Below are 26525 nucleotides of genomic sequence, written 5' to 3'. Positions count from 1 at the left end.
AATCTAATTTACTGTATGAGTAACTTTATAATTTATCTCATTTCGAATCAAAAGTCATTATACCATACAGAACACACATTTGACAGTAGCACACTAGTATACCTCTAAACCCTATTTTTAACATCAAGGTACCAGATTCTGGCAGTGACAGAGTCATGATAAAGAACAAATAAGTTATAAAAAGAAGTATACAAGGATGTTGAAACGTTCAATACTACTAGTTATCAATATACATTGTTGAGATGAAATGCATCATATATTTAATATGTTCATGTTTATTTACTTACCGAGCGTAGTCACTCCTACAGTATGTTTTCCCATCTCTTACAAAACAAGTACAGCTTTCATCCAAAAACTGACTGCAGTCGACACATTTTAGACAAGATGCATGCCACTCCAAGTCCGGTGCCACACGCAAAATAAATTGGTCATGTATCTGGGAACCACAACCAACACACATGGAAACCCGTCTTCTCTCTGAAAATTAACAGATATGCTTTAAATATTTTTTATTTTTTTTAATTAATGAACTCATTAACTAATTAATTAAAAATAAATTTGTTTATTATGCAGAAATATGTATGTATGTATATGAACTTACTGTTCGGATGTAGCGTCGGCTGTTGCGAGTCCGCCGTCATCACGTCGATCTTTGAAGGTGGAATTTTGACTATTTTGTTTAAAACAAACAAATGAAGAAAAACAAAATTAAAATCTTAAGATGATGTCCTATTTCTCACAAGAGAAATCGCGTATTAAATGGTATCAGAAAATACAACTACAACTTAATTCTCAGCTTGTTCGATCCTTCCCTGTGATTGGCCAACGTAAGAATTAGAACTACCACACATGACTGGCGTATTTATCCACTAGGGGCGTGCTAAGAGTAATTCATTGATGCGCGAGTAATAGTACTAAACAAAAACAAGATAAAGGAAAAAGAATATGAATAAACATAGATTGTCTCGTAAGTCAATCATGACATGAAAAAATCCATCGACAGCCAAATCTCGCTCTAATTGAGATGCAGTTGTCATATATTGCCCACCGCAAATTGTTAAATAAATATACAGGTGTTTATTTTACAATTATCTTTTTTTCTGAGTTGTTCCTGACAAATTATAGCAAATGTTAAAAGCAGTATACGAAATAATAATCAAAAGGAGAATAGTTAAGCTGTTTTGATTTATAAATTATATTTTTATATGTACTGTTTTTTTTTTTAATGTAATAAATCGTTAAAGATAAAAGTTAACGTTATCTTTTTCCTACATATACCAAAAATTATTATTTTTTAATAATATCATTGACAATGTGTGCAAATAAAATCAATTTGGATTCTTAAATGTATATAAAGCTTAAATTAAAAAAGTGGGGATACTCTTTTATTTCTTTGGTATCAAACAAACCTATTAAGAGAGAGGGAGGAGGAGCACTACTATAACACAAATATAGTGGCACGAGAAGAGAGTGAGGGGTCATTTATATGTATGATTTGGACAATTAATAAGGATTTAGACAACAACAAAAAAAACTGTCCTTAGACAAGTGTTGATATATATGATTTGGGTTGTTCATTCCTTTTTCTTGAGTTAAGATAAACCGTTTTTTTTTCATAACCGTTGTGCTGTTTTGTTAAGTCTCCCCCTTTCACACGAGGTATGACGTTTTTTTCTTTAATTAGTACTCTTATTTTAGCTTCACACTGACGACAGTTAATAATTCGTATCACAACCTGTACATAGACATAAGACTGGAATGAAGTTTTATAGTCGGATTGCGATGGATTTATGATACGGATTAGGAATTTTAATAATATTGTTACAAAAACCGTTAAAATCATGAGATAAACTTGTTTTAATGATCTTCTACGAATTATACTCTGTCCTAATAAAATTATAAAATTATTAAATTGTTTGGATTAAGCCGTTTGTTTACAGGATAAGGATTAACGTTGTTTATACAAATAATTATCCATTAATTAGGATAACACCTTTAGAGGTAACAGTTTTATCTCAAAATCAAACAAAGTAATACATGCTACCGACATTAATTTTCAACATTAACCCGACTATCTTTAATAATTATATCGCAGAACAGAAAAAAATGAAGTCTACCGATGGTCCATATTTGGTCTTAATAACTTCAACAGAAACCATAAGCGGGCATGTCAAAAAAAATGTTGGAAGAAAAAAAAGAAAAAAAAACATTAGAAAAACAATAAGGTCTTTCCCATGTAGGGGAAAGACCTTAATAACAAAAAATGTTTTCTAGCAAAAACCCGTGTAGTAAGCTGATATGTATAGTAAATTACATACATACATCCAGACTTGTGCAAGCAGGACGAAACTGTTTACAAATACTATGCCATTTAATAATGAAATTATTGACACACGGTACTCTGGGCTATGAAAATGTGAAATTGGTCTCCAAATGATTAAAATTTTATCTTTAATTATTGCATACATACGTGCAAGATAATTACATTGGTTGATAGGTGTATTGACATAATGCAATACACGGATGACACGTTTGACTTCGTAGATGTCAGAATTATCGGATCCTTATCGCAGTGTCAAACAAATATCAAATATTGATTTTTGATATTTTCACGCGTCAGGAAAGGTTACGGCAGCTATACTGATTGTTGTATTTCTGAAAATTTCAGAAACATAATAAGGTTAAGCTCAAAAGTAGCACACAGTAAATTACTCATATTCATTTAATATATCCTCTTTGTATACAGATCATACTTTTTGTTTTGAGAACTTCTCCGCGAACAGAAATACATTTTTTTCTCAAAACTGCCTATCTATCTCAGTGATAATGCTTTTACAAACCCTCAACTAAGCAAACTTCGGATGCTGGAAATGATTGCTCAGAGTTTAGTGAACATAGAAATAGTCCCCGGTCTAAGATACAAACATATTATTTTATGTTAGAAATAAAACAAAATAATGCATCAAAAAATATAATAATAGAACAATTGTTTTCTCCTCCAAAGTCAGGAATTGACCCCGTGCATCATTTTTTTTACGAAAATTAAATGAATGTTTTTCTTTAAAATTTTGCCTGTCGCATTGTGTCATTTATTAAGAAAATTCAATTAAATATAACTATATAATGGTTGTACTTATTACTTATTAAAGTTTAAAATGACTTTTATTTATAGTCTGATATATACGTTTGAAATTAATAAATAAATGAAAACGTATGTAACTAAAGTTTTTTTTTTTAATTTTCAAACAAGTTCAAAATCCGGTAGTACTAGATTTAATAATCTGTATTTTATTGAACTGATTAAAACACAAACAAGAAAATATAAAATACAAATTATACCATAAACTAACAACAATAAAACTTTTATCTTGACTTTGTCCGGAATAACGGCGACCATCAGGTGTTAAGAAGTAAAATGAAGACTTATTACATGGAGATGACCAAATCTGACAAGGATAACAGCAATTATTTACCGATTTTTAATACAATTGACTTAAAATTATTTAAGTTGAAAGGTGGTAAAACGTTTTACACCTATATGAAAATTTTATATTTACGACAATTATCAGTCTGAAAGACGGTATAGATAAAGAGTCCGCCTTCACACGAAAAAACTTAACCGTTTGAGCATTCTTTATTATTGTTTTCGTATCCACATAAAAAGATTTTGACTCGTGGCCTGCTTCTAAATTGATAACGTTCAATAGAGACAAGAAGGCGACATAAAACGAACTGAATCTCATCTTGATCACTTTTTCTTCTTCGACTGCGAAACTTTTGTGGTTAACATTCCACCGTAAACGGGTACAACCACCGAATTCCGGAATTTATCGGAAAGGTGCTTTTCAGAACCCTGCCTATTAAAAACAAATTATATTATCTTTAGAGACAAATTTGCGCGATATGAGACAGATAAAATCTACTTTCCCTTTTATCTGTGAACACGAACGATGTTGACACAGAGGAATGAGAAGACGTTCTATTTGTTTCGTCCAGATTTCAACCCTATTTTACGCACGATTTTCACCTTTGATAAGTAAAATCATAACAATTTATTTTATATCATTTCCGAAAAGAATCGTAAACGTTAAAAGTATGATAATCCCTGTACTTATATTATCTTGAAGTTTTCAATTGTATGTTACTGTATATTTAATACGAACGTTAAAGGTATTATGTGAAACAATGGAACTACTTTTCTTCTCGCAAAGAAATATCAAAGGTGGATTGATGTGTTTTAATCTCTGTTAATGGAACTTTTTAGTTGCACCGACTTTTCTTGAAGTAGGGAATAAAAGTGGCGAACCCGTCAACATTTTCACATTCCATTAGCACAGAATAGAATAGGTTAAATGGAATTAGTGTTAATTGGTTTTTAAGTTCGAAGTTAGAACTACAGAAAATACAGATACAAGCAAGGAATGCCTTTATATTAAAAATAAAAACTTTAAGAGTCTTACAGAATGGTATAAATATTTTCTTCAGTTTTTTTTTACTTCAAAACAGAAGGGATATATGTGTAGTTTTTATAATGATTTCATTTTAATACAGAAACATTTTTGTTAATTCAAATACAACAAGTAATCAAATTAATGAAAAATGGTGTATATTGAGCCATATTGCACACACTTATCTGATCTTGAGGAAGATACACATCTACATAATGATACTCGTAATATGTAATCAATTGTAACGGTATTTTTACACTTTGATGTAACTACGTAAATATAAACATGATCAATCAATTTGACAAAATATTTGAAGATTTTAACGAACATGTTACAGATTGGTATCAGTCGTGTGAACTGGTTCCTCAGGCCTAAATCAACATTGAAGCTCTATCTATATACATAAATATATATAACAAATAGTTCATATACTGAGGGTCATGTGAAAATTAATGTTTCGTGCCATCATTTTGAATAAAAAAAATATATATGAATTAAACGTGATGTCCGTATTTTTAAAATGTAGATTATTATATTGTAAATAACTGTTCGGACCAACGGCGGTTATTTGACCAGAACTGCAATCAGTAATTTGTGTTATTAAACTTTGATATAAATAAAGTTTTCCAACGAAACAGCAAATTTTTTTCTCTCCATGAAACCAAAATGATAAATTTTCTGAATCAATATATATGGTTCAGTCCTAAATATTCAAATGACAGATTATATATACATTTAAATACATGCAGCAACTATTCGTATAGCCGCAAATACAAGTGCTTATAGACAACATTTGAACCCATGGAGATTAAATATAAAATTCTCTCTCTCTCTCTCTCTCTCTCTCTCTCTCTCTCTCTCTCTCTCTCTCTCTCTCTCTCTCTCTCTCTCTCTCTCTCTCTCTCTAGCTCCCTCTCTGTCTTTTGATCGATTAAATCAACCAGCGAAAATTTAACGGTATTTTACACTTTTGATGTCTAAATAAATGCATGTAAAATTACATAGCTACAATCAATCAAACGAAATATGCTGGTGTTTACATTAGATAGGTATCAGGAGTGTGAAAAAACCCTTTAAGGGGAAAGTCGGTAATTTGTTTTGTAACAAAGTTATACATATAAATCTATTCATGTATTATATATGTATACGACCTATAGTAGATACACCTTTGGTAGTACACGAAAGATACAAATGAATGATTACGGCACATACTTTATTTCAAATATTGGTGAGAAAAAACAGCCAGTTTGGAAAACCTAACAACAGCATACGATTTTAGCAAAGACATTTGAACGAGATATATGAAGTATTGGTGTGAACATTTTATGCCTATACCAAGCCCGGCTATCTCGAAAGTGTTGTTCGTTGTTGTTTTACACTCTTTTCGGAGTTATTGGTTGGTGTTGTTCTATGTAATTCTTGCTTTTGATTCATGCTTGTATTTTTCTTAAGTAGTTTTTCGTTAAACAATATTTGGTGTATAGAAGAAAATAGCACTTGTTATTTTTGAGCTGTTGGGTTGCTCTATCTTATTGACGAAAACATATATTTGAAAAAATAAAAGCTTTGACATTTTTATTAAACAGTCAAACAGACACACACCATTTTATATTCAATGTCAAGCATTCTGCACTTCTCAATCTAATTTTAACCAAACAGAGAAAATTAAAATAATTTCAATATTTGATACTAAGGTACAAAAATTTCAGCCAAAAAATAAACCTTTATTTTTTCACTACAAATTTTATTTATTACACTTTAGTTGTTACTTTATGATATGGTACAAAAAAAACCCCAAAAAATTGATTTGGTTTGGCCCAAGATGACTTTAAAAATGTTTATATGATTGAAAAAGCTTCAAATTATCTCCCTTTCGTGCAAAAATGCCATTTTTTTAATTAAATTTCAAATATCTTTTTTTATTCATCGGTGACCTATATTTTTTATTATTGTTTTCAAATAAGCTGTACATAAACTAAATAATTGTAAAATTTAAGCGATTTCTGCAATTAGGTTATTTTTTTATTTCGATATTTCCTCTATTTCTCCTATTAGTTCAGCAGAAAAAAAGGACATTAACAAAAATGTATGCTTCTTCCAGAGGCAGATTTTAGCTTAAATGAACGGTGACCCCATTTTTTTATTTCATTTTTCTTTTAGAATGAATTTCAAAACAGTGTGGATGTGGCCATTGATTGACACATTAAATTCATCCATTGACTGGGACAATTTACGTGAACGTTTGTCTGTAACGACCACTGTTCACGACGTACCTACGATAGACATTTAAACTGTGGGGTCACCAAAGGTTTCTTAACGCCTTTAATTATAAAATAATTCGAAAAATTAATCAGGAATAACCTTTATGTTTTGATTTATATAATTGATATAAATCAAAACATCGTGTTATTTCTGATTAATTTTTCGAATTACTTTATTAAGGTGTTGAGTACCTTTGGTGACCCCATAGTTTAAGTGTCTTTAAAAAGTACACAGTGAGCAGTGGTCGTTACATACAAACGTTCACCTAAATTGTCCCAGTCAATGGATGAATTTAATGTGTCAATCAATGGCCACAGCCACACTGTTTTGAATTTCATTCTAAGTATAAGATAAAGTTCATTTATAAAAAAAATATAGCAAAATCCAATATTAGAAAAAAAAAAATGATTTACACCCAGGAGCCCCCTTAACCAGAAACCGTATTGCAATTTTATTCAAGGTATTTTTAAAAATTGCACTTGATGATAGTTTATAGACGCGACACGTTTTCCAATGGTTTCTAACCTCTGAGGTAGAAAAGCAACACACGAACAACACAAGACCACCACAGCAACGCATCATTACAACTGAGAAGTTGAAAGGAAGAGCAAATATAATCTACACACTGATTTCTCTATAGTTTTTGATGTATTGGGATTATTATGATTAACAGTTATTTGTTTATGTAAGCAAATGTCAGTAATATTCAATTTGTAATCGCCACGAGTAACGCACCAGGGGCCGTGTCAAGATTGGTTTAATCGATTACACATCTAAATCAGCCACAAAAAGACAACTGAGATTTCTTCCCTCGGATACCCGACCATGCATCAGTTCTGTAAACTCTTTGATGTTCTGATTCGGATGCGATAAAGGAATAACTTCTAGCCATTATGATTCATATTTAATTTAAACGACAGAATGGATTTGCTCCATTACAGTTTAAGTTGCTTCTCTCCCAAGAGTGCGCAAAAACAAGGTTACAAATTTATAAGATTTTCAGTAATTCCAACAATTTTCTATATACTTTATTACTTAACTATTAATTATTAAGATGTTATGATTTGTAATAAAAATTGAAATTTCTAAATTTATTTTATTTTCAACATTGAGAGTTTAATTGAACTGTGTCGTATAGTCAACGATTCTTGACATTCAAGATAAAAGTTAATAGCACCAATTACATTTAATATCTTTGTTAGTCATTTCTAAAAAATGAAAATGAGTTAAAAGGAATGTAGCTTAATTCTCTCTAAACTGTTTTTTTCAATCAGATACAGATTTTATTTAACAGATTAGTTCAGGAGAAAACGTTTAAAAGTTTCTGAAAATGTAATGAATTCTTCATTTGGATATCATCCACAAGAGTTATCTTAAATTTTGGAAAATTGACAAAATTTGACGTCTCGTCATATCGAGCAAATTTTCAGTTTTTAAATACCAGAAGAAAGCTATATTCATATTAACCATTTCTCTAAAACACATTTGTACCAGAGTAAAAGGAAAGCCACCACTTATGCAAACGTGCTTATTTTTGGTTTTCCATGCATGTTAAAAAGGTATAGTTTGGAAATCTGTTGTTATGTAATAAACTTTTTATTTCTTGTACATATTGAAATAGAACGAAATTTAAGAATAGTTTATTGGCAAATGAAATGTCAAAAACGATAATTTTAAAAGTAGAAGCAATAAGGTGAATAGTTTCCGGCTCTCATGAAATCAATAATAATGAAGTTATAAGAATGTTATGCCAGAACAGAAGTTATTTCGAAGAATGGAAGAAGCACATGGTTCTAGGATGAGGTTGTATGACACGTTTATTTTTGCTGAAGATGCCAAAGAGTTTGTGCTAATCCGTATAAACAATACCTATAGCCAAGTCAAGATGTGTTTCTGATAGTCAGTATATATCTACTATCTTGACCATCATATATAGAAAACATAATGAACGCATATAACCTTTTCGTTTTTGTTTTTAGTTCAAAATATAATTAGAATAAAAGGGATACATGGAAAAAAATCAATGCCTATATATAAAACATAGTTCTGCTCCGAATTGAAACGACGTGAGGCTGAGTATCAGTTATAAAGAGCATTCAAAGATGCTTCTAATTTTTCAAAGTGATTTCTTTCAACGTCTTTATCATTTATACCCAAAAACCCTATATAGAAAAAAAAAAAAAAACAAAGAGGGACGTTATTCATGCTGTTCGGGATGTACTAATACGGAGCCACGTTCGGTTAGAACGGGGATGCCTCGTGTAGGGAGAGTCTAACGGTTTTAACTCGACAAAGAAACTTTCCAACAGCTCATCCCAATCATTTAAACGATTACAAAAAAATAAAATAATGGACTTTTCAAAATGGCATGATAACTACGTCGTAGTAGACCCAAGGTTTTTGTTTGGCTGCATATATCTATTGAAAAAATGTTATATCATACTATATTTACAAGTAATCTTTCAATCTGGATTTTTTCCCCTTAAATATACATTTAATGGTTATCTTTTGTTATTTCGATATTTTGAATACTACTATAAATATACTAGTATTACGACTATTGTCCTTAATGATGATTTTAAAACATCTTCAAAGGCGACGACAGCTCGTAAAATATTTATCAAACATTACCGTAATTATTTTACATGTATAGCAGGAAATAATAATAAATGTTACATACAATTATTTCTATCAATTATTCATATTTACAAAATATGTAGAACGTAAATGACTATTTCAAGTCCATACAGTTTGCGATTTGTTGTCGTTTTCAGACACACATATATGTAGGTCGTTTTCAGACACACACACATATATATATAGGTCGTTTTCAGACGCTTTATACCAAATGTAAAAGTAAAATAATAAAAATACCGAACTCCTACGAAAAGTCTAAATCAAAAGCTCAAACACATCAAACGAATGGAAAACAACTGTCATATTCCTGACTTAGTACAGGCATTTCCTTATGTAGAAACTAAATGGCGATAATATTTTAAGTAAGATGTACTTCATGCAAAAGAGCTGAAAACGAAAGGAAACAGTCTTTCATATATATGTATATGTAGCATGGCGTCAAAGTCATTATCACAAGAGCAAACAGTTTCTGATATACAATAGTACATCCATATTGATACCTATTTTGTATATATAGGATCAAATATTATGCCAAAACTATAACAAGGTAGAACTTATATAAAACAGTGCGGTATAAACAACTCTGCATGCATCTATATGTTTATAGCAGCACTGGGAAGTATATATCATGATCTTTGGGTTGATAGAGATGATAAAAAAGCAGACTGTGGTATATTAATAAGTTCGTCACCCGTGTCCACTACCCTGGGAAATCAACATATCTCAGTAGCAGTATAATAACCATTAAATACATACTAATCAGAAAAATTACAACCAGAATATATTATTCTGCAGTTGGACAAATTAATTGTCAAATTTCGGTTTTAATCAATAGTTATATTTGAAATTAGCTTTAAACGGGAACATTATGAAATATATAAAAAAAAACTTTATAAAATAGACATGACATATTACTAATTAATCATTTAAGGCACAATACTTTTTAGAGAAATGCTTTCTGGACACAAAAAATGAATATATGAAGGCGTCCACTACTAAAATTTATGAGTTTAAAGGGACACTAGCTACGAGATGTATAAAAAATCTAATATCTTTTTTTTTCTTGCTCAATCAATAATGAAATGCAAATAGTGAAATATTAATTAATTCGCTTTTAGCAGCCAGTATGGTTTAATTTTGTTAAAATAAGCTAAAAACATTGATTATGAATTATTCACTTGCAAGTGAATAATTTCGACCTCATTGAATCCGTATTCATGTGAACTTCAATTTAACCCCTTAGCTTGAGATGGATAACATGTGAATTGTATGTGTAAAATTATTTAAAGGACAACAATGTCAACATTTAAAGTGAAACAAAGATTAAGCATTTGATTGACTGATTCGATTCACAAAAAACATTCTTATATACAAGTAAAATGATCATTAACATTTATTTTTCATCTATAGTATGGAATTAAATAGACCTAGAATAATCCAACTGTACGAGTTTTCTTAATCTATTTATATCTATATTTATGTTTAAAATTACATCGCTTATATGGTCATCGCATGACTTTAGAGGTCAACTCGATTACTAATTAGATGGCGTCTGGACTAAAATACACACGAAACGAAGCTACGTATTTTGATGCCCGTGCCCTGTTTATAATAAAATAAAATAAATAAATAAATAATCTTTATTTTAAGAGGATGATCCCATTAGTTAAAACTAATCTTCCTGAGAGTCCTCAAAATAGACTATTAATAGTTTGGATAAATGTTTTACATTGTAAAAAAAAAAAATGAGAATTTGACTAAAATCGGTGATCATGAATTTGACAGCTAGTGCCCCTTTAAAAAGTGTCGAACATACCATCCCATCAAAAGACAACAATGTCTCCATTTCATCGCGAGAGCTCTGTGCATATGTTTTCAGCAGACTGTTTAAACAACGTTCTGGTTAATTGTATTATTTAGTAATTATAAAATTTAATCAGGATGAAAATGAAATAACAGGACAGAAATAAAGAATTTAAACTGACTAACAACATATTTACAGAAGTGACTAAGTTAGCATATGTTTAAAACTTATAACCCCTTGTTTTGGTTGGGTTCGTATCGGTCAGTCGTTGGATTTCTGTATGTATGGTGTTATTTGGACTGTTGTTTGACTTCTCGTCGTTTTTCGTTTTGGTCATGTTATACATAGTATTTGTTTTTCTTGAATCATGTTTTTATGTATTCTTTATATCTTTTCCCACTTATCTTACAACATATCATAGTTTCATTTCAAAGCATGCGATAAGATGTTGATTAGATATTAAAAACTTCACACGTTGAAGGACACGAAACCCAGATGAGACAGAACAAAACAGCGACAACCAGTGATCGAAGATGAAATTTTGCCTTAGCTAGTTAAAACGCAGAGCTATTGAAAACTGTAAATTTATGCGACCGTCATACAAGTGCATGAGAGAGTATAGCTAGCTATAAAACCAGGTTTAATCCAACATTTTTTACAAAAGAAAATGCATGTACCAAGTCAGGAGTTTGATGTGTTTGAGCTTTTGATTTTGCCATTTGATTAGGAACTTTCCGTTTTGAATTTTCCTTGGAGTTCAGTACTTTTGTAATTTAACTTTTTATAGACAATCATGCCAAAACAGAACCATCATTTACATTGATAAGTACGTCTAAACAATTGACAAGTCTACGACAGATCTATCCCGGCTGAATATCAGCACAACAATGTTTAATCTGCAAGTTTGCGGAATCATATTTTTGTTAATTCCTCGCCGTACTAGTCTTTCCTCGTAAGTATAGAATCTAATGTTGTAACACCGTACATGATATATATATATATATATATATATATATATATATATATATATATATATATATATATATATATATATATATATATATTAAGGCATGAATATCGAATTGATTGAAAATTATAGCTTATATCTATCGTAAAGGATTATATGACATATTCTTAAATATATACCCCATTCGCGTTCGATTGACATATTGCTGTTTAACGCCACTTTTTGGACTTTTCTGTTATATTTGGCAGTCAGTTTTTATTGGTGGAGGATGCCGGAGTGCCGAAGAAATGCATCGTCACCGTTTGAATTTAGGTAATGGTCAATGAGACAACAACACGAGAAAAAACCCCAGAAAAAGCCTATAGATCTAGACGTCATCCTATAATGTCTTTAATGATAATGTCCATACACTATACCAAGTCGATAACCACCCAGGATAAAAAATGAAATACAATAGGCGAATAAAACCAATTTGCATTGACATTTGGATTTAAAACTAAAGACCAGGAAAACATGAAGAAGAATTCATTTTGTACTAGTTTTTCCTATAGATCTGAATTTTTCATTGTGTTTGTGTTCAGCAATAAATTAATTTCGCTTGTTCTGACCATGACAGACAGTCCATTATGATAGATAAATAATTTCTCTATTATTTGTTAGCCTGTATCATTACAATATCTGTTCTGATTCTTTACTTAATTAGGTGATTCTATAATTTGGAAGACAACTGTCATCAAAAATCAGGAATTTGTTGACTTTCGCAAATAGGTCTCGTTCAGATAAAGAACTGCGGAAATTAATTTTCTGTAATCGCATGCAGTTCTTTATATGATGTGAATTCACGACAAGTTATAAATTTCTGGTTGTAACATCAGAAAAAATATTAGATACCACAAGATGATAGCAAAAGTCTAAACATTATTTAGCCCAGTCACGTATAAGAAAATATAACTTTGTAAGACGACACGATATCACAAGAGTCTAGGTATCCGGAGTAAATGTGGAAAAATTACGGAGGCCAATTAAACAAACAATAAAATGACAGACCTCCTTAAATCCCAGAGTATTATATTGAAAAAGCAATAATCAATACATGGAGGAAGCAAAACTTAAGCCTGCATGTATATCTTTATAGCAAGGTCATACAATCGTTTTGACTCCTTTATCATGTGCATGTATATCTTTATAGCAAGGTCATACAATCGTTTTGACTCTGCATGTATATCTTTATGGCAAAGGTCATACAATCGTTTTGACTCCTTTATCATGTGCATGTATGTAGACAGTAATATTATTGTTTGTTGGTTTTCATTTTTAAATTCTTTCACATTTTGTCACAAATTCACATTTACGTCTTTTATAGTCTTTGGTAGGAAATTGTCACCGACATTGACAATCATACCGTATCTACTAATTTCATATGTATATATTACTATAATAGCAATAGTGTACGCCTGTCTATATATAGATGCACATCGTTTAGTTGTTTTTCCTTGGTATTAATCCTAATCTGTACCTCATATCATGTATTTGTAGACAACTCAATTTCCTTAAATTTTCACTGGAAATCTATTTGTGTTCAAAATTCAGGGGATATATATTCGTTGATTTCCTTTCATTTATTCACATTTTCCGTCGACACATAAAATCTAGTGACGTATTCATGCAATTTATTGTACAAAATATACTGTCTTGAAATACTTATTCTTTACTATTATCAAGTTTGAAGAAGATTAACTAAACCGTATAGTGTTGATGCTTTTAAAGAATAAGCCGCGAAGGTATTGCTACCCTAAAACAAGAGTGGTCTTACTTACTCTCCTAATATGAATTGAATCGAGCAAAAAAGGTTGAAGCAAATTCACCAATCAAGCAATTATAGGCCATGCATACTCATACTATTGACCTTCGATCCTGTAAATGGTTGCATGGTCGTCTTAAGGTATGAAACATTCCCAAACAGCTTATGCTGAAAAATTTCCTAAAATGTCTTAAGACAAGTTTAAGTAGTAAGTATATATTAATGGGGGTCACTATTAATTTCAGTCATAGGATTTCAGTCTAAAAAAACCTCTTTATTGTATAATTTGGGATGTATAACATTATTGGTTGTTGCCGAGATCTTATTTATAGCACATCATCTGTTGTTTATTTTAAAACTTTAACAAACTTTCAAAAACTTCTCAGACATTTTTAATATCATTCTCTAATTGTCTTTTTTTACGTCCGAAATATAATCTATGACCAACACACAAGTTTGGTATGCATAATAATCTTACGCCCTTTAGTCATTTTTAGATTCACTTGAGATTAACAAATGGCGTGGCATCAAGTTGCAAAATAAAATTGCTACAATTATTTTTTGTCCTTTTATGTTTCTAATAATTATATTATGATGCTGGTTATAATGAAAAACACAAAAACATCGGGGAAAGTAACGAACATTATACCAACAGATGGTTGAGCATCCTGTTATATTCTCGAGGATATTCTGTCTTGCTATCTTGTTAATCTCGTTCCAATTGCAGACGACTACTTCAATTGTTAAAAAATATATTTGTTTACCGATTTTCAGGAACATAAACAATAGAAGCATGTTGCATGATAGAACAAGATAGCAAAAAATCATAAAGTTAATTAAACTATTTGCCCGTTATGGAAATAATATTGGAATGATACTGTAACAAGGGACAATATTTTCACACACGAAATGGTGTGAAATTCGTTACTGCACGCGAATTGAAATTTCATCACATAGTTAATCATTTAATGGATGTTTCAATTTGATTAAATTGTAAAAAAAAATGTTTGTTGACACCAATAATCTGTCATTTCATCTACTATGGTGATTCAGTGCATATGCTGTAAGTACAACTTTCAGTGCCCCATACATATTATTCTCTCCATTAAATATTTTGCTAGACCAAAGTAAAAAAGCCAAAACTTTCTTTGACTAACATGAAAAACCAAAAATTAATGCTGTATGATATCTGTGAAATTGATTACTTCCAACTACGTTTACATAAACAAAATAATCTATAAAAGGTCACGTGATCAGCATATAGTCGCAGATTCTTTTTTAAGAGTCGTATCCATCACACAGCCAATCAAGGAATGGTTTAAAAATTAAAAAAAAATTATATAATAATCTGAAGACAATGCTTCATTATGAATAAACATAATGCAAGATAAAAAAAACAATGCCGATTATTATTAGTATATTTAAGAAACAAAACCTTTAATCTTTGGGAGACAAGGGAAAAACCGAAAACTTTTATTCGTTATTACGAATATCAACCTCTCCATATTCTCACACTATATGTATATATTAAAGATTATAAAATAAAATATTTCGTTTCTCTTTTTTCTCTCTCTCTCTTTTTGGTTAGAATGCTTATTCTTGTAACGCAGACAATAGTATTGATATCATATACAAATTAGTCGAAGATAAATTTTGACAACGCCGGCCACGGAAAAAAAACAACGAAAAACTACCAAAAGTCAAACACCAGTTTACAGAGAACAAGACAGAAAACATTTTTAAAGACTGATCATTTTAAACAAAGACAAATTTGAAATTCTTCATCAAATGAGTTCTTCAAACCATAACATAGATTTTATCTTTTCTTCCTGTAATTAGCGATTTCTGGATATTTAAGACAGAATATCTTAAAATCAAAGTTCCCGAGTTTTACGACTGTTCATTGTGCAACCGGGTATGTTTGGTGGCGACCTAGGCATGCGTGAAATGGATCACAATGGTAGGAGGGATAATTACCACGTACAGGATTCTAACTCATCTTAATACACGTGTCTTTGGCAAGGTAATATGACGTTGGGTTGTTTGTTCAATTATATCTCTAATTTCAACTGCAAGATAAATTCCGGATACCTGTTTAGGAAAACCGTATTACATTCTATAATTTAACTCTGGAAACGTGGTCTCTACTCAGCCTCGTGTTTCATCGAGTGATTTAAATGTCCTGACAGATGGTCGGACTTAACCTTCAAACTAAGAAGTGTAGAAATAGCGATTGTTATCCGACCCCCGGAGAACACAGCAGATAATATAGTCACTATCATTATTGTTGTAACGTGTATTTGATATCAGAACACAATTGATTTTCAAGTACAGACAAAACCGTCAATTACGCAATTAGATGTAAATCTAAACATTTTTGACAGAAATTGGATCTGCAGAATATGGTTTTAATATGATTGCATCCATCGATACAAAATAAAACAATATCATTATAAACATGCTTACTTTCTATTAGAGCAAAAAGTTCATAAAACAAAGATGTGGAATACGTCAATGAGACAAAAACCCAAAGACACAAACAGTTAATAAAAGATTGTACACTTGGTATCTTATTTTCTTTTCAAATTTTTTTTTAATCAATTTAAATATGTTCTGTCTTTTTAATGAATAAAATCTATTTATCAGTATAGTGACTGATACTGAGGCGTTAAAGCCATTCTTTCGCAAAATTGCGGTAAATTACTGCAAAATGTTTAGGGCAAAAGTGAGAGCTTAAAGTTAAAAATAGACACTGGTGTTAAAAGATATGACAAAGCCTGACTGTGCAGGGATGTGAATTTGTTGGTTTGAATATTGTGGTTCCTTTTGACCGACCACTTTTCAAGACTCATTTGATTTAGAGCTTGTATATGGATTTAGAACTTTGGATTTTATGGTGATGTCTTTTGCTGTTTTGTGTCATTGGTCACTGTCTCAGTAACATATACTCCACATTCCCTTTTAATCCTATTTATAGTAACAGTATCATGTGACAAAGATTGCTGCATTTCAAATAACCCACAAGTCCACCAACATGTTATTACCATAGCGGATGGCTAATAAACTTGACTTATGTTTCCTTACTTGCTCCCGAGGCAAATAAATAAAATTAAAGAACTGCACGTGGCAAATAGTTACGATCGTTAACTCTATAAAATTCTTTTATTAGCGTCATAACCTTTTTTGTTCACAACCAAAACGAGGAAACAAAACTAACTGCATTGAGAACATTTCCTTTTTAGAATGGTCTCGTCCCTATCTGCATGCAAAGGTCCAATAAATAATGGTCATTCATCACTACCGACATATAACGGGAAATTGAACTTGGTCATGCTTCGTATTTGTGACGTCGTGGGAGCCGAGTAATGGCTGCCTATTTTCAAATTGAGGATGTTTATGTGTTTATTAGAACAGAGTTAAAACATTGAAGTCTCGAGGGATGTATATTGGTTGTGTCATCGTTTTGAAACTGAATACTGCACTGATTGCTTTAGTGGATGACATTTTGAGTTTTCTATTTGTTTGTCGTATCAGTATATCTTTACCATGCATTATCCATTTTCTCCTGTAAAACACTTTGTATCAATGGCATAATTACATTTGTGTTAACCACGTAATCATTAAAATCTTTGTCTAGTTAGCCCATTCGAGGATACTTAGGTTTTTTTGGCATCATAGATAAATACATGTCTCTTATTCAAATGACATTTTTATATTATTTTGCTGAATTAGAAATACAATGTACTACACAATGAAATTATTGTTGATTGATTAGGAAAAAGTCGACATACAAAAAAAAATCCCATTAGTACAAATTGGTGTTGAGAAGAATATTGAGTGACACACTTCAAAAACCCTCATCGAAAAATATCCAGAAACAGGAAAATAGAAATTTCTCAATATATTTATTATATTTATCAATCAGTTTGAACCAAGAAAAACATTTTTTACATTAATTTTTATATTCTTTTGATCAATCAATAAAAAGAACAAATAAACCCAACTTATAAAAGTAGCTTTATTATAAAATAACAAAAACAAGGTTTTTTGTCATCACGTTTTAATTATCACCCTTCAATTGTGTTTTAGGTTCAAAACAATTAAAAAATAATTCCTTTGGGACTTTTTTGGTCAATAAAATGTATATTTTTCTGGATTGGATATGTTTTATCCAGTAATGCTTCCGATTTTACATTTACAAGTAGTCCAGTATATATTCATTAAATAGATGAATTGAAACAGCATCATGTATGATTTAAACAGTATGCAGGTTTTGAAATAAATTATACAGATCAATGCGTAACTTTTTATCTACATTGTATATTTAAAATCTTACCTCAAATATGGTTTAGGATAAACTCAAACGCGACTTTATTCTTGTATATATATTTTATTATATACACTGTTTGGTGTATTGCATGTGTGCAAACGAACTACGAAAACCGGAACAAGATACTCTGAGACAAGATATTATAGGATAAGTGTCTTAGTGTAGCAGCTGAAAACCCACCCAAAACCACCTGGAAACACAGGAAATGGGATCTAATAACTTAAAAATATCAGACGAAAGTTTTTATGTCAGTTTCCCAAATACATAATATCGTCCCTCAAAAAATGTTTTATTTTGATTTAATTCATGTTGCTGTTGCTGTTGCTGTTGCTGCTGCTGTTTGTGTTTGTTTCTTTTTTTCAAAATTTAGAAATAAATTTTCTGGATTTTTCTTCTGACTTAACACTTTATATTATAATACAGATGCTGCTTTGATCATAATGTGCTAAATAAAAATATAAGTGATCAGTTTGTTTTGAAAAACAATGTATCCAGTTAGTTATACTATTTTTTTGTTGTAAATTTTATAATTGATAGTTCACGATTTAAATTTAAAACTACAACAGTTTGTTTTAAAAAAAAATCAACTTCGTAAAATTGCATCTCACTAAATCACGTGGCGCAGGTGCGTTCGATTTACCTCTTTAAGTTATAATTTTGACAAAATGATGATAACTTGTGCCCCGTCAATTTTTGAAGAGGAAAATAAATCTGCAGCAGATTTAAACTAAAAGATGATGAAGTGTGTTATGAACAAGAGTTGTTAAAGTTAAGTATCACTTAAAGAAAGCCTCAATTACACTTCATAAATATATCTCCAGATGGTTTTCATTGTAAAGAGGAGGATTGATGCAAGCAAAAACATTAAATTATCATATAGGACATCTGTCCGCTTACAATAACAATATGATAAATACTTATAAAAAAGCAATTTTCATTATATTAACACGAGTTTTAATTATACATACAATATATAGTGTTTTCATTGGCACTCAGATTGCATTAAAGTAGATGTAATAAATTTAGTTTATAATCATCCACGTTTTTTTATTTCTATTTAAGAGCTTCTTTATATTTTACCTCAGTAATGAAAATTTAAAAAAAAGACATGCAATACCTGTTTGAATAAGAGAACACGCCTATAGGGTCTTGCTAGACCTTTGATATTCTGGTAAACGCTAGAAAGACTATACATTTTGTTTAGGAACATTTGAGTGTATATGCACAACTTTTAGAACAATACTTTTACAACTCTAAACACAACTATTAAAAACTACTATTACAAAATTGAAAAGTACTCCAAAATATCAAAAACAGTCTAACAATTGATATAGATATATATTTTCTAAATTCAAAATTCAGAGTTATATATATATATATATATATATATATATATATATATATATATATATATACAACTCGTCTAAACATCAACCCAACAATGTTAGATCTGTAAATTTGCTTTCGCAAATTTTTGGTTCTTCCCTCGCCGGGATTCGAACCCATGCTACTGTGATATCGTGACACCAAATCGCCTGCACTGCAGCCGTCCCGCTAGACCACACGACCACCTGGGCTCTCATATATATATATATATATAAGTACGTCTGAGTCAGTGACAACCCTACAACAGATGTATCCATCGGATCGCCATCAATGATGGTGATACATGGCTGTGTACATAATGTATATACAACTCGTCTAAACATCAACCCAACAATGTTAGATCTGTAAATTTGCTTTCGCAAATTTTTGGGAAGAACCAAAAATTTGCGAAAGCAAATTTACAGATCTAACATTGTTGGGTTGATGTTTAGACGAGTTGTATATATATATATATATATATATATATGTCAGCAGGGTTAAAGAACATCAGTTGTTCGACCTGTTAGTCAAATGCGTTTTGTTTAAATATACTTTTTCACTTTTTTGGTCTTTTGGAAAATGTTGTTTGTGCTGTTTTTAGACCCTTCTACAACGAAATTTGTTTGACATGCACACGTATAAAAATTGCGGTTTTTATCCAACGCAATCATAGGTTTGAACGTAGTTTTCAATTTAGACTCGTATATATATATATATATATATATATTAGTCAACGATTTTTCCCACATGGGAGCTGGATCGTTACAAGTAACGATACATGTACACAATAAAATAAATTATATAAATATATATATATATTTTAAAATTTCAAACTTACAAATTAGAAAACAAAACAGTGTCATGGAATAAATATGGTTTTTAGAAGATTGAATATAGTCCATTTAGTCATATATATACTTAAGTTTATTTTTTTCTCTCATGTATGATGCTTATGGTATTGTTGTTTTTACCATCGTGATTTGACCTTTTTGTGTTTATATATAGCTGTTTCATTGGCATCCATACCGGTATGCATGTCTTTATTTTAATATGATTGATAAATTTCAAACCTACAGTTCAACTCATTGCCTTTACATGCTGAGTTCATATACCAATGACTGAGTTCGTGTTCTCGATGCTGAAATCATGCATGTACCAACTGTTGAGTTCATATACTAATATCCAAATGACGAAATCATGTCTCCATTTACAGATCTGTCAATCAGTTGCTTATGAAAACGAAGTCACGACGTAAAACGATTTTTTTCGAACAAAAGTGCACATCAATCCCCCTTTAAACTATGAAATATAATATTGTATTTAGCAGAAAATAAAGTATGATATAGGCTAGCGCTAACATTGCATAGAAATATACAAAGTTTTGTGTATATATACATATCTATTAATTTATTTTGTAGAATTATAGTAATTTTTAAAAACCTTTTAATTTGTCCATGTGAATGATTAGATTAGAGATCAATAAGTTGTCATTCATACTTGTCATTCCTTTCCCAATATTTTTTCGCTATGTTTCGACCTTATAGTTTCACTGAAATCCTATTTCATTTTAATACACAAAAAGACAGAATAACATTATCGTTATAAATTGTTGTCTTGTCAGCCCAAATACTGAATTCGGTATACCTATGGTAATGAAACAGAAACCTCGAACTGTTTAGCCATAAAATCAGGTTCAACCCACCATTGTTCTTAAAATGTCCTGTACCAAGTCAGGAATATTGCATTTGTAATCAACTTGTTCTTTTCTATGTATGTTGGCGTTTATTTTTGTTGCACTTCAGTGTTCGTGTTATTCCTTTGTTTTCCTCTGATATATAGTTGATGTGTTTCCCTCGTTTTTAGATTGTAACCCGGATTTTCTCTAAATCGATATATGCCTTTTGAACGACGGTATACTACTATAGCTTTTATTTACAATTAATTTTGTCATATATTATTGTTGTCAAATTTTGTAAATATCCCGAACATCTGAGAGATCGTAATGGTTGGTATTAGAAAGTTCAATTTTAAAGGTCAAATTTTAGACCCTACTCTCATGAAAATGTTACATGCCAACAGATGGAAATAAAGATAACAACACGATTTATTATTTGGTGCTGATTATTTTCAATGACAAGTTTAAATGGTGCCAAATCTACACTTTCATATAAACGAAGTTATGTTTACTATACAGCAATGATACACTGGACCAGTGATAGTTTTAAGTTAAATTTGAATCAACTATTTTTTTTTTTATCTTTTTCTTAGTATATTTTGCATACATTACAAAAATACCGAACTCCGAGGAAAATTCAAAACGGAAAGTCCCTAATCAAATGGCAAAATCAAATGATAAAACACATCAAACGAATGGAAAACAACTATCATATTCCTGACTTGGTACAGGCATTTTCAAATGTAGAACATGGTGGATTGAACCTGGTTTTATAGCGCTAAACCTCTCACTTGTATGACAGTCGCATCAACTTTCATTATATCTACAAGAAAGTAATCCTCCAATATTAAGCTATTCAATTATACATATATTACATTAATGATATTTGAACAGACATCGATTTATTTTCAACATTCTGATAAATGTATCTCTCATGGTCGACTCTCACAATTCAAAATATAAATTGAAAGGTGAAGGTTTTTTTTTTCAAACCTTGCTCAATATTACTACGCATTAAATTTATAGCGGGGTGTTTTCATTTTTTACTTCACCTCTGAAATGTCAAATGCAGGTAGTTTTTATTATAATTTGAAGGGAGGAAACAGTCAAGTGTAAATCCTAAAGATTATTCTAAAGATGTAACATTCAAAAAGAGCCTTTTATTCAGTACAGCAATCATTTGAAACCTGAATATATGCACAATGACGAAACATTTATGAAACAATGTACTAACTGATTAACAAATTTATTTTTATCTAACACGATGTATTGCATGCAACACGCATATTTACATAGTATCCTGATATTTCTTGTGATGTTGTCTCATGTAAATAAAATCTAAGGTTTTTATCTTAAACCATACCGTAGTTTAAGACGAAAGACAAATTCAAAGTATGCTCTTAAACTATCCTTTTTTTTCAAATTGATAAAGCAAATTTATAGAAATAGCATGGGATTTATTAAATACCTAGTTTTAAAGCTGAAGTAGACTATTAACAGATAATATCTCGTCATAGAAAACATGTCACGAATGTATGCCACATGCATTGACATTAAAACTGCTAAAACCAATTTGCAATGCGATTATTTATAATTTCAATTCTTTGAAAAACCATACAGAAATACCAAACTCCAATGAAAGTTCAAGTCAGAAATTCCATATATTTATGCAAAATACGTACATGACGGTAGAAGTATAATAAAATTAAACATTTTAGTGCAAAAATATATCTGAATGGTTGACAGTTGTTTGTTGGTCAACATATTTTTTATATATATATATATTTCGTTCTTTACAAATATTTAAATCCTGTCATAATCAGGATCTCTCGTCTGCACCCATTGAAGAGTTTTATGAAATAACGACCTAAGCAACTTTTTATTATATGCCTTGCCATTTATCTGTTTATTTATTGCAACCCATTCGTGTAATGTTGTCATTTTAATGTTATAATTAACACTGCCATTAAAGCGGGAGGTTTGGCATGCCACAAAACCAGGTTCAACCCACCATTTTTTCATAAAATGCCCTGTACCAAGTCAGAAAAATGGCCATTGTTAAATTATAGTTCGTTTCTGTGTGTGTTACATTTCGGGGTTTTGTCTGTTGTGTCGTAGTTCTCTTATATTTGATACGTTTCCCTGAGTTTTAGTTTGTAACCCGGATTTGTTTTTCCTCTATCGATTTATGAATTTTGAACAGCGGCATACTACTGTTGCCTTTATTTAGATAAAAGCAAGCAAAATAATGTTTTCAAATATTGATGTAAAAATTTGTTCGGAATATAAAAAATATATAATTTGTTCAATCATACAGAGTGTGTGTTATTCTTCAACTCACAAGAAAGAGCATAATAGATGCCTTGTATTTGTCGAAAGAAGTCCCAAAAATAATAAGTCAAAAGTATTACAATCATTTATTATTTATGGAGTTTAGTATGATGTCCATTTTGGACACCTTTTTATAAAGGGGCTACCTCCGGATGGATTTTCTCGCTGCATTGAAGAATCATTAGTGGTATTCGACTGTTATCTGCTCTTTGGTTGGGTTGATTTCTCTTTTTCATGTAACCCATTTCCATTCTAAATTCTAACTAAACTTAGTATATAAGCTAGGTACTTCCTTACAAAAACTTCACATATTTTATCACTGTGACGTCATATGCACGTCAAATATAATAAAAAGAAAATAAAAAAAATTCCATGCACCCTAAGTGCTTTTTTTAAGTTAACTATAACACCCATAAAATTACCCCTTGAAAGCGTTTTCTTCTAAAACACAATATTAAAAATAAAAAATAAATTGCAGATCACCAAACTTTAAGAGACGACGCCATATGGCTTTGAACACTTTTTGTCATAATCCTTGACGTAACTATATTTAGCTCAAATAAATGCATATATATATACTATATATACTAGATATTTTTCTTAAATTGGACATAGTTTCAGAGTCTTGAATTTTAAGAATTTACTAAAAAATCTCAGCTTATATAATGGGAATTTTTTTAATTTAACTTTCTTTTCCGGGGCATTCTATATGTTTACTTCTGAAAATCTTGAAAAAATTCATGTATTCGCGCTAATTGATATCACCTATCTTAAACATATTCGTAATGTTTTGTATTTATTATGTATTTGTCTTTTGAACCAAAACACAGGCAAGGCAATGAAGAAGAACACATGAATATTTTAAAAATATTTTACAAATAGCGAATAGAACCGCGTAAGTATATATAACTATTACATTTGTTTCATAAAATTTATCGAATCAAGCATTATGTTTGATTCACATAAAATTTCTTACAAGAAATTGAAATTTCTTGTTTTAATTATAAGAAAACCTACGCCCATGATGCAAATTGAAAATGTCATTTTGGAACCAAATTTTTCCGTTCAACTTGTGTCTATAGTTTTGTTATACTACCAAAGGTTTTGTGATATATTGACGCCCGTTATCGAGGAATATAAAAATTCATGCTCCTTATTTTCAACAATAATATTAGTGAGGAATAGAAATAAAATGTAATTTCGATGTATAAATTGTCTATTTTGTTCTACATGTTGTACTGGCCTAAATGTGTATCAGCGTACACAACTTGTAAACTCATTAATCTTATTATCTGACGCCCATTGTGTCACAAGTTTTATAAAATAGGAAAACAACATTTTTAAATTTCAGACGTACGAAGCACCTTTCTTGATTTACCTTCACCAGAAAGACTCAAGCCAAATGTGTGAAAGCCAAGAATAACAGTTGAAGAAATTGAAGATATAACTGTTTTACTATATTTTATAAATAAAAAAAACATGTATTACTTTAAGTTTCAGGGAATATTAAATATGAATTTGGTGATTAAAATGTACGTAATGTATTTCTTATTATTCATGTCCAATATTATATATATTTAGTCTTTTATTATAATAAAAATAATACATATTGAATAGCATTTCTTAAATTTTTAATTAATTGCTCGAATATGCCATTCAAATTGAAATTACTTTCTTTTTTTTATATTAAAATCCATTCCACCATAAGAGTTATAATTAATCCAGTGGTGTGTCTCAGTAACAGCTAATTTTGTTAAAAGTAAATTGCATAATGCAAGTAATTCCAGAAGGAATAAAATTTCTGAGACACTGATCAATATAATATTACCTGTAGCTTACACTATCCCAAAGAATATAATCTGTCTTTGGTGACATCTTCTTCTGAAGAGCAGTCGACTGGAAAATTTAATCCAGCTTTCAGGATTCGCTTTGGCTATTTAGGAAAGCTCTAATGCTTATTTAAAGCCAACTTTATACATAGAATTTTCGCACATTTTTTATAGCACTATTTAAAACCTGCGGTTATTCCTTCGAACGATTTTAAACACTTCTCTCTGTTAAAAGAAAAACATTTTATCCGTGGTAAACTATTTAATTTCCAAATAGTTCCTGGTATAAATGTTTATAGAATTGATAAACATAACATTTATTCTTTACTCAGGAATGCTACTTCTTACTGTTAAAGAATTGCTGGAATCTATAAAAGCTTCATTCAAAGCAAAGCAGGACATATTTCATAAATGAAAAATATGCTATACACCTTTAACTATCCAACATTTATCTATCGTCGTTTGGTTGGAAGTGAAAATTTTATTTGATGCAGAATCTTTTAACATTAAAGCATAAACAATTTTGCTAATATCCTGAAAGGCCGCATCCATTAAGCAGCATTTCCTAGAGGGAACACGTCCAACAAACACGCTTTTTACATCTAAGTATTTTACATGGTTTCCCACTAAGCATATACAAATAACATGCATTTAGCATTTAACACGATTTTGCTATTATGGTTAAAAGTGACAGCAACATCATTTAAAGAGGGAGAAAATAAAAAATCGATTTATTTCTGATCATCTTAATAGAAATGATAATTGAGATGGGTTCAAAGTAATTGACAAAATGCAATATTACCTAATGCACACCGGAGGAATCACAAATGCACATATCAAAATTTATTATTTACTTTCTCTGTCATTAGTAATATTGGACTGTGGATGTTGGCCCTCGTTCATCAAGCACATTAAGTTATCTTGCTAATGGCACTGTCTGCTTTGAGATACTTTTGTTGATTGCAGATCCATTAATTCATTAAAGCTTTACTTTATCATTGACTCTATGATTCTAGTCTAAACATAACAGTAAATGGCATTATCCATAGTTCTATCTCTGTGTAGAAGTTATTGAT

At 30.4% G+C, this 26525-nt stretch overlaps 1 protein-coding gene across 4 annotated transcripts in view; it reads right to left on the bottom strand.

Annotated features, from left to right (window-relative positions):
- Positions 1-26202, bottom strand: part of LOC139518809 (insulin gene enhancer protein ISL-1-like) — a 34978-nt gene extending 8776 nt beyond the window's left edge. The window contains exons 1-2 of one of the 4 annotated variants that reach the window (XM_071310395.1): positions 25449-26202; positions 288-477 (exon numbers count right to left, since the gene is read on the bottom strand). In XM_071310395.1, the coding sequence (XP_071166496.1) occupies positions 288-460 (173 nt within the window). In that variant the 5' untranslated portion in view covers positions 461-477; positions 25449-26202. Of the gene's footprint in view, positions 1-287; positions 478-601; positions 837-25448 lie in introns of those variants that run through there. The other 3 variants (XM_071310393.1, XM_071310394.1, XM_071310392.1) reach the window with 3 other exon arrangements.
- Positions 26203-26525: the final 323 nt, after the last annotated feature.

Source organism: Mytilus edulis, chromosome 4 (genome assembly GCF_963676685.1).
Source record: "Mytilus edulis chromosome 4, xbMytEdul2.2, whole genome shotgun sequence".
Classification (NCBI taxonomy): Eukaryota; Metazoa; Mollusca; class Bivalvia; order Mytilida; family Mytilidae; genus Mytilus; species Mytilus edulis.
The sequence above is the reverse complement of the archived record's forward strand: the minus strand, read 5'-3'. Positions and strand labels throughout refer to the sequence as shown.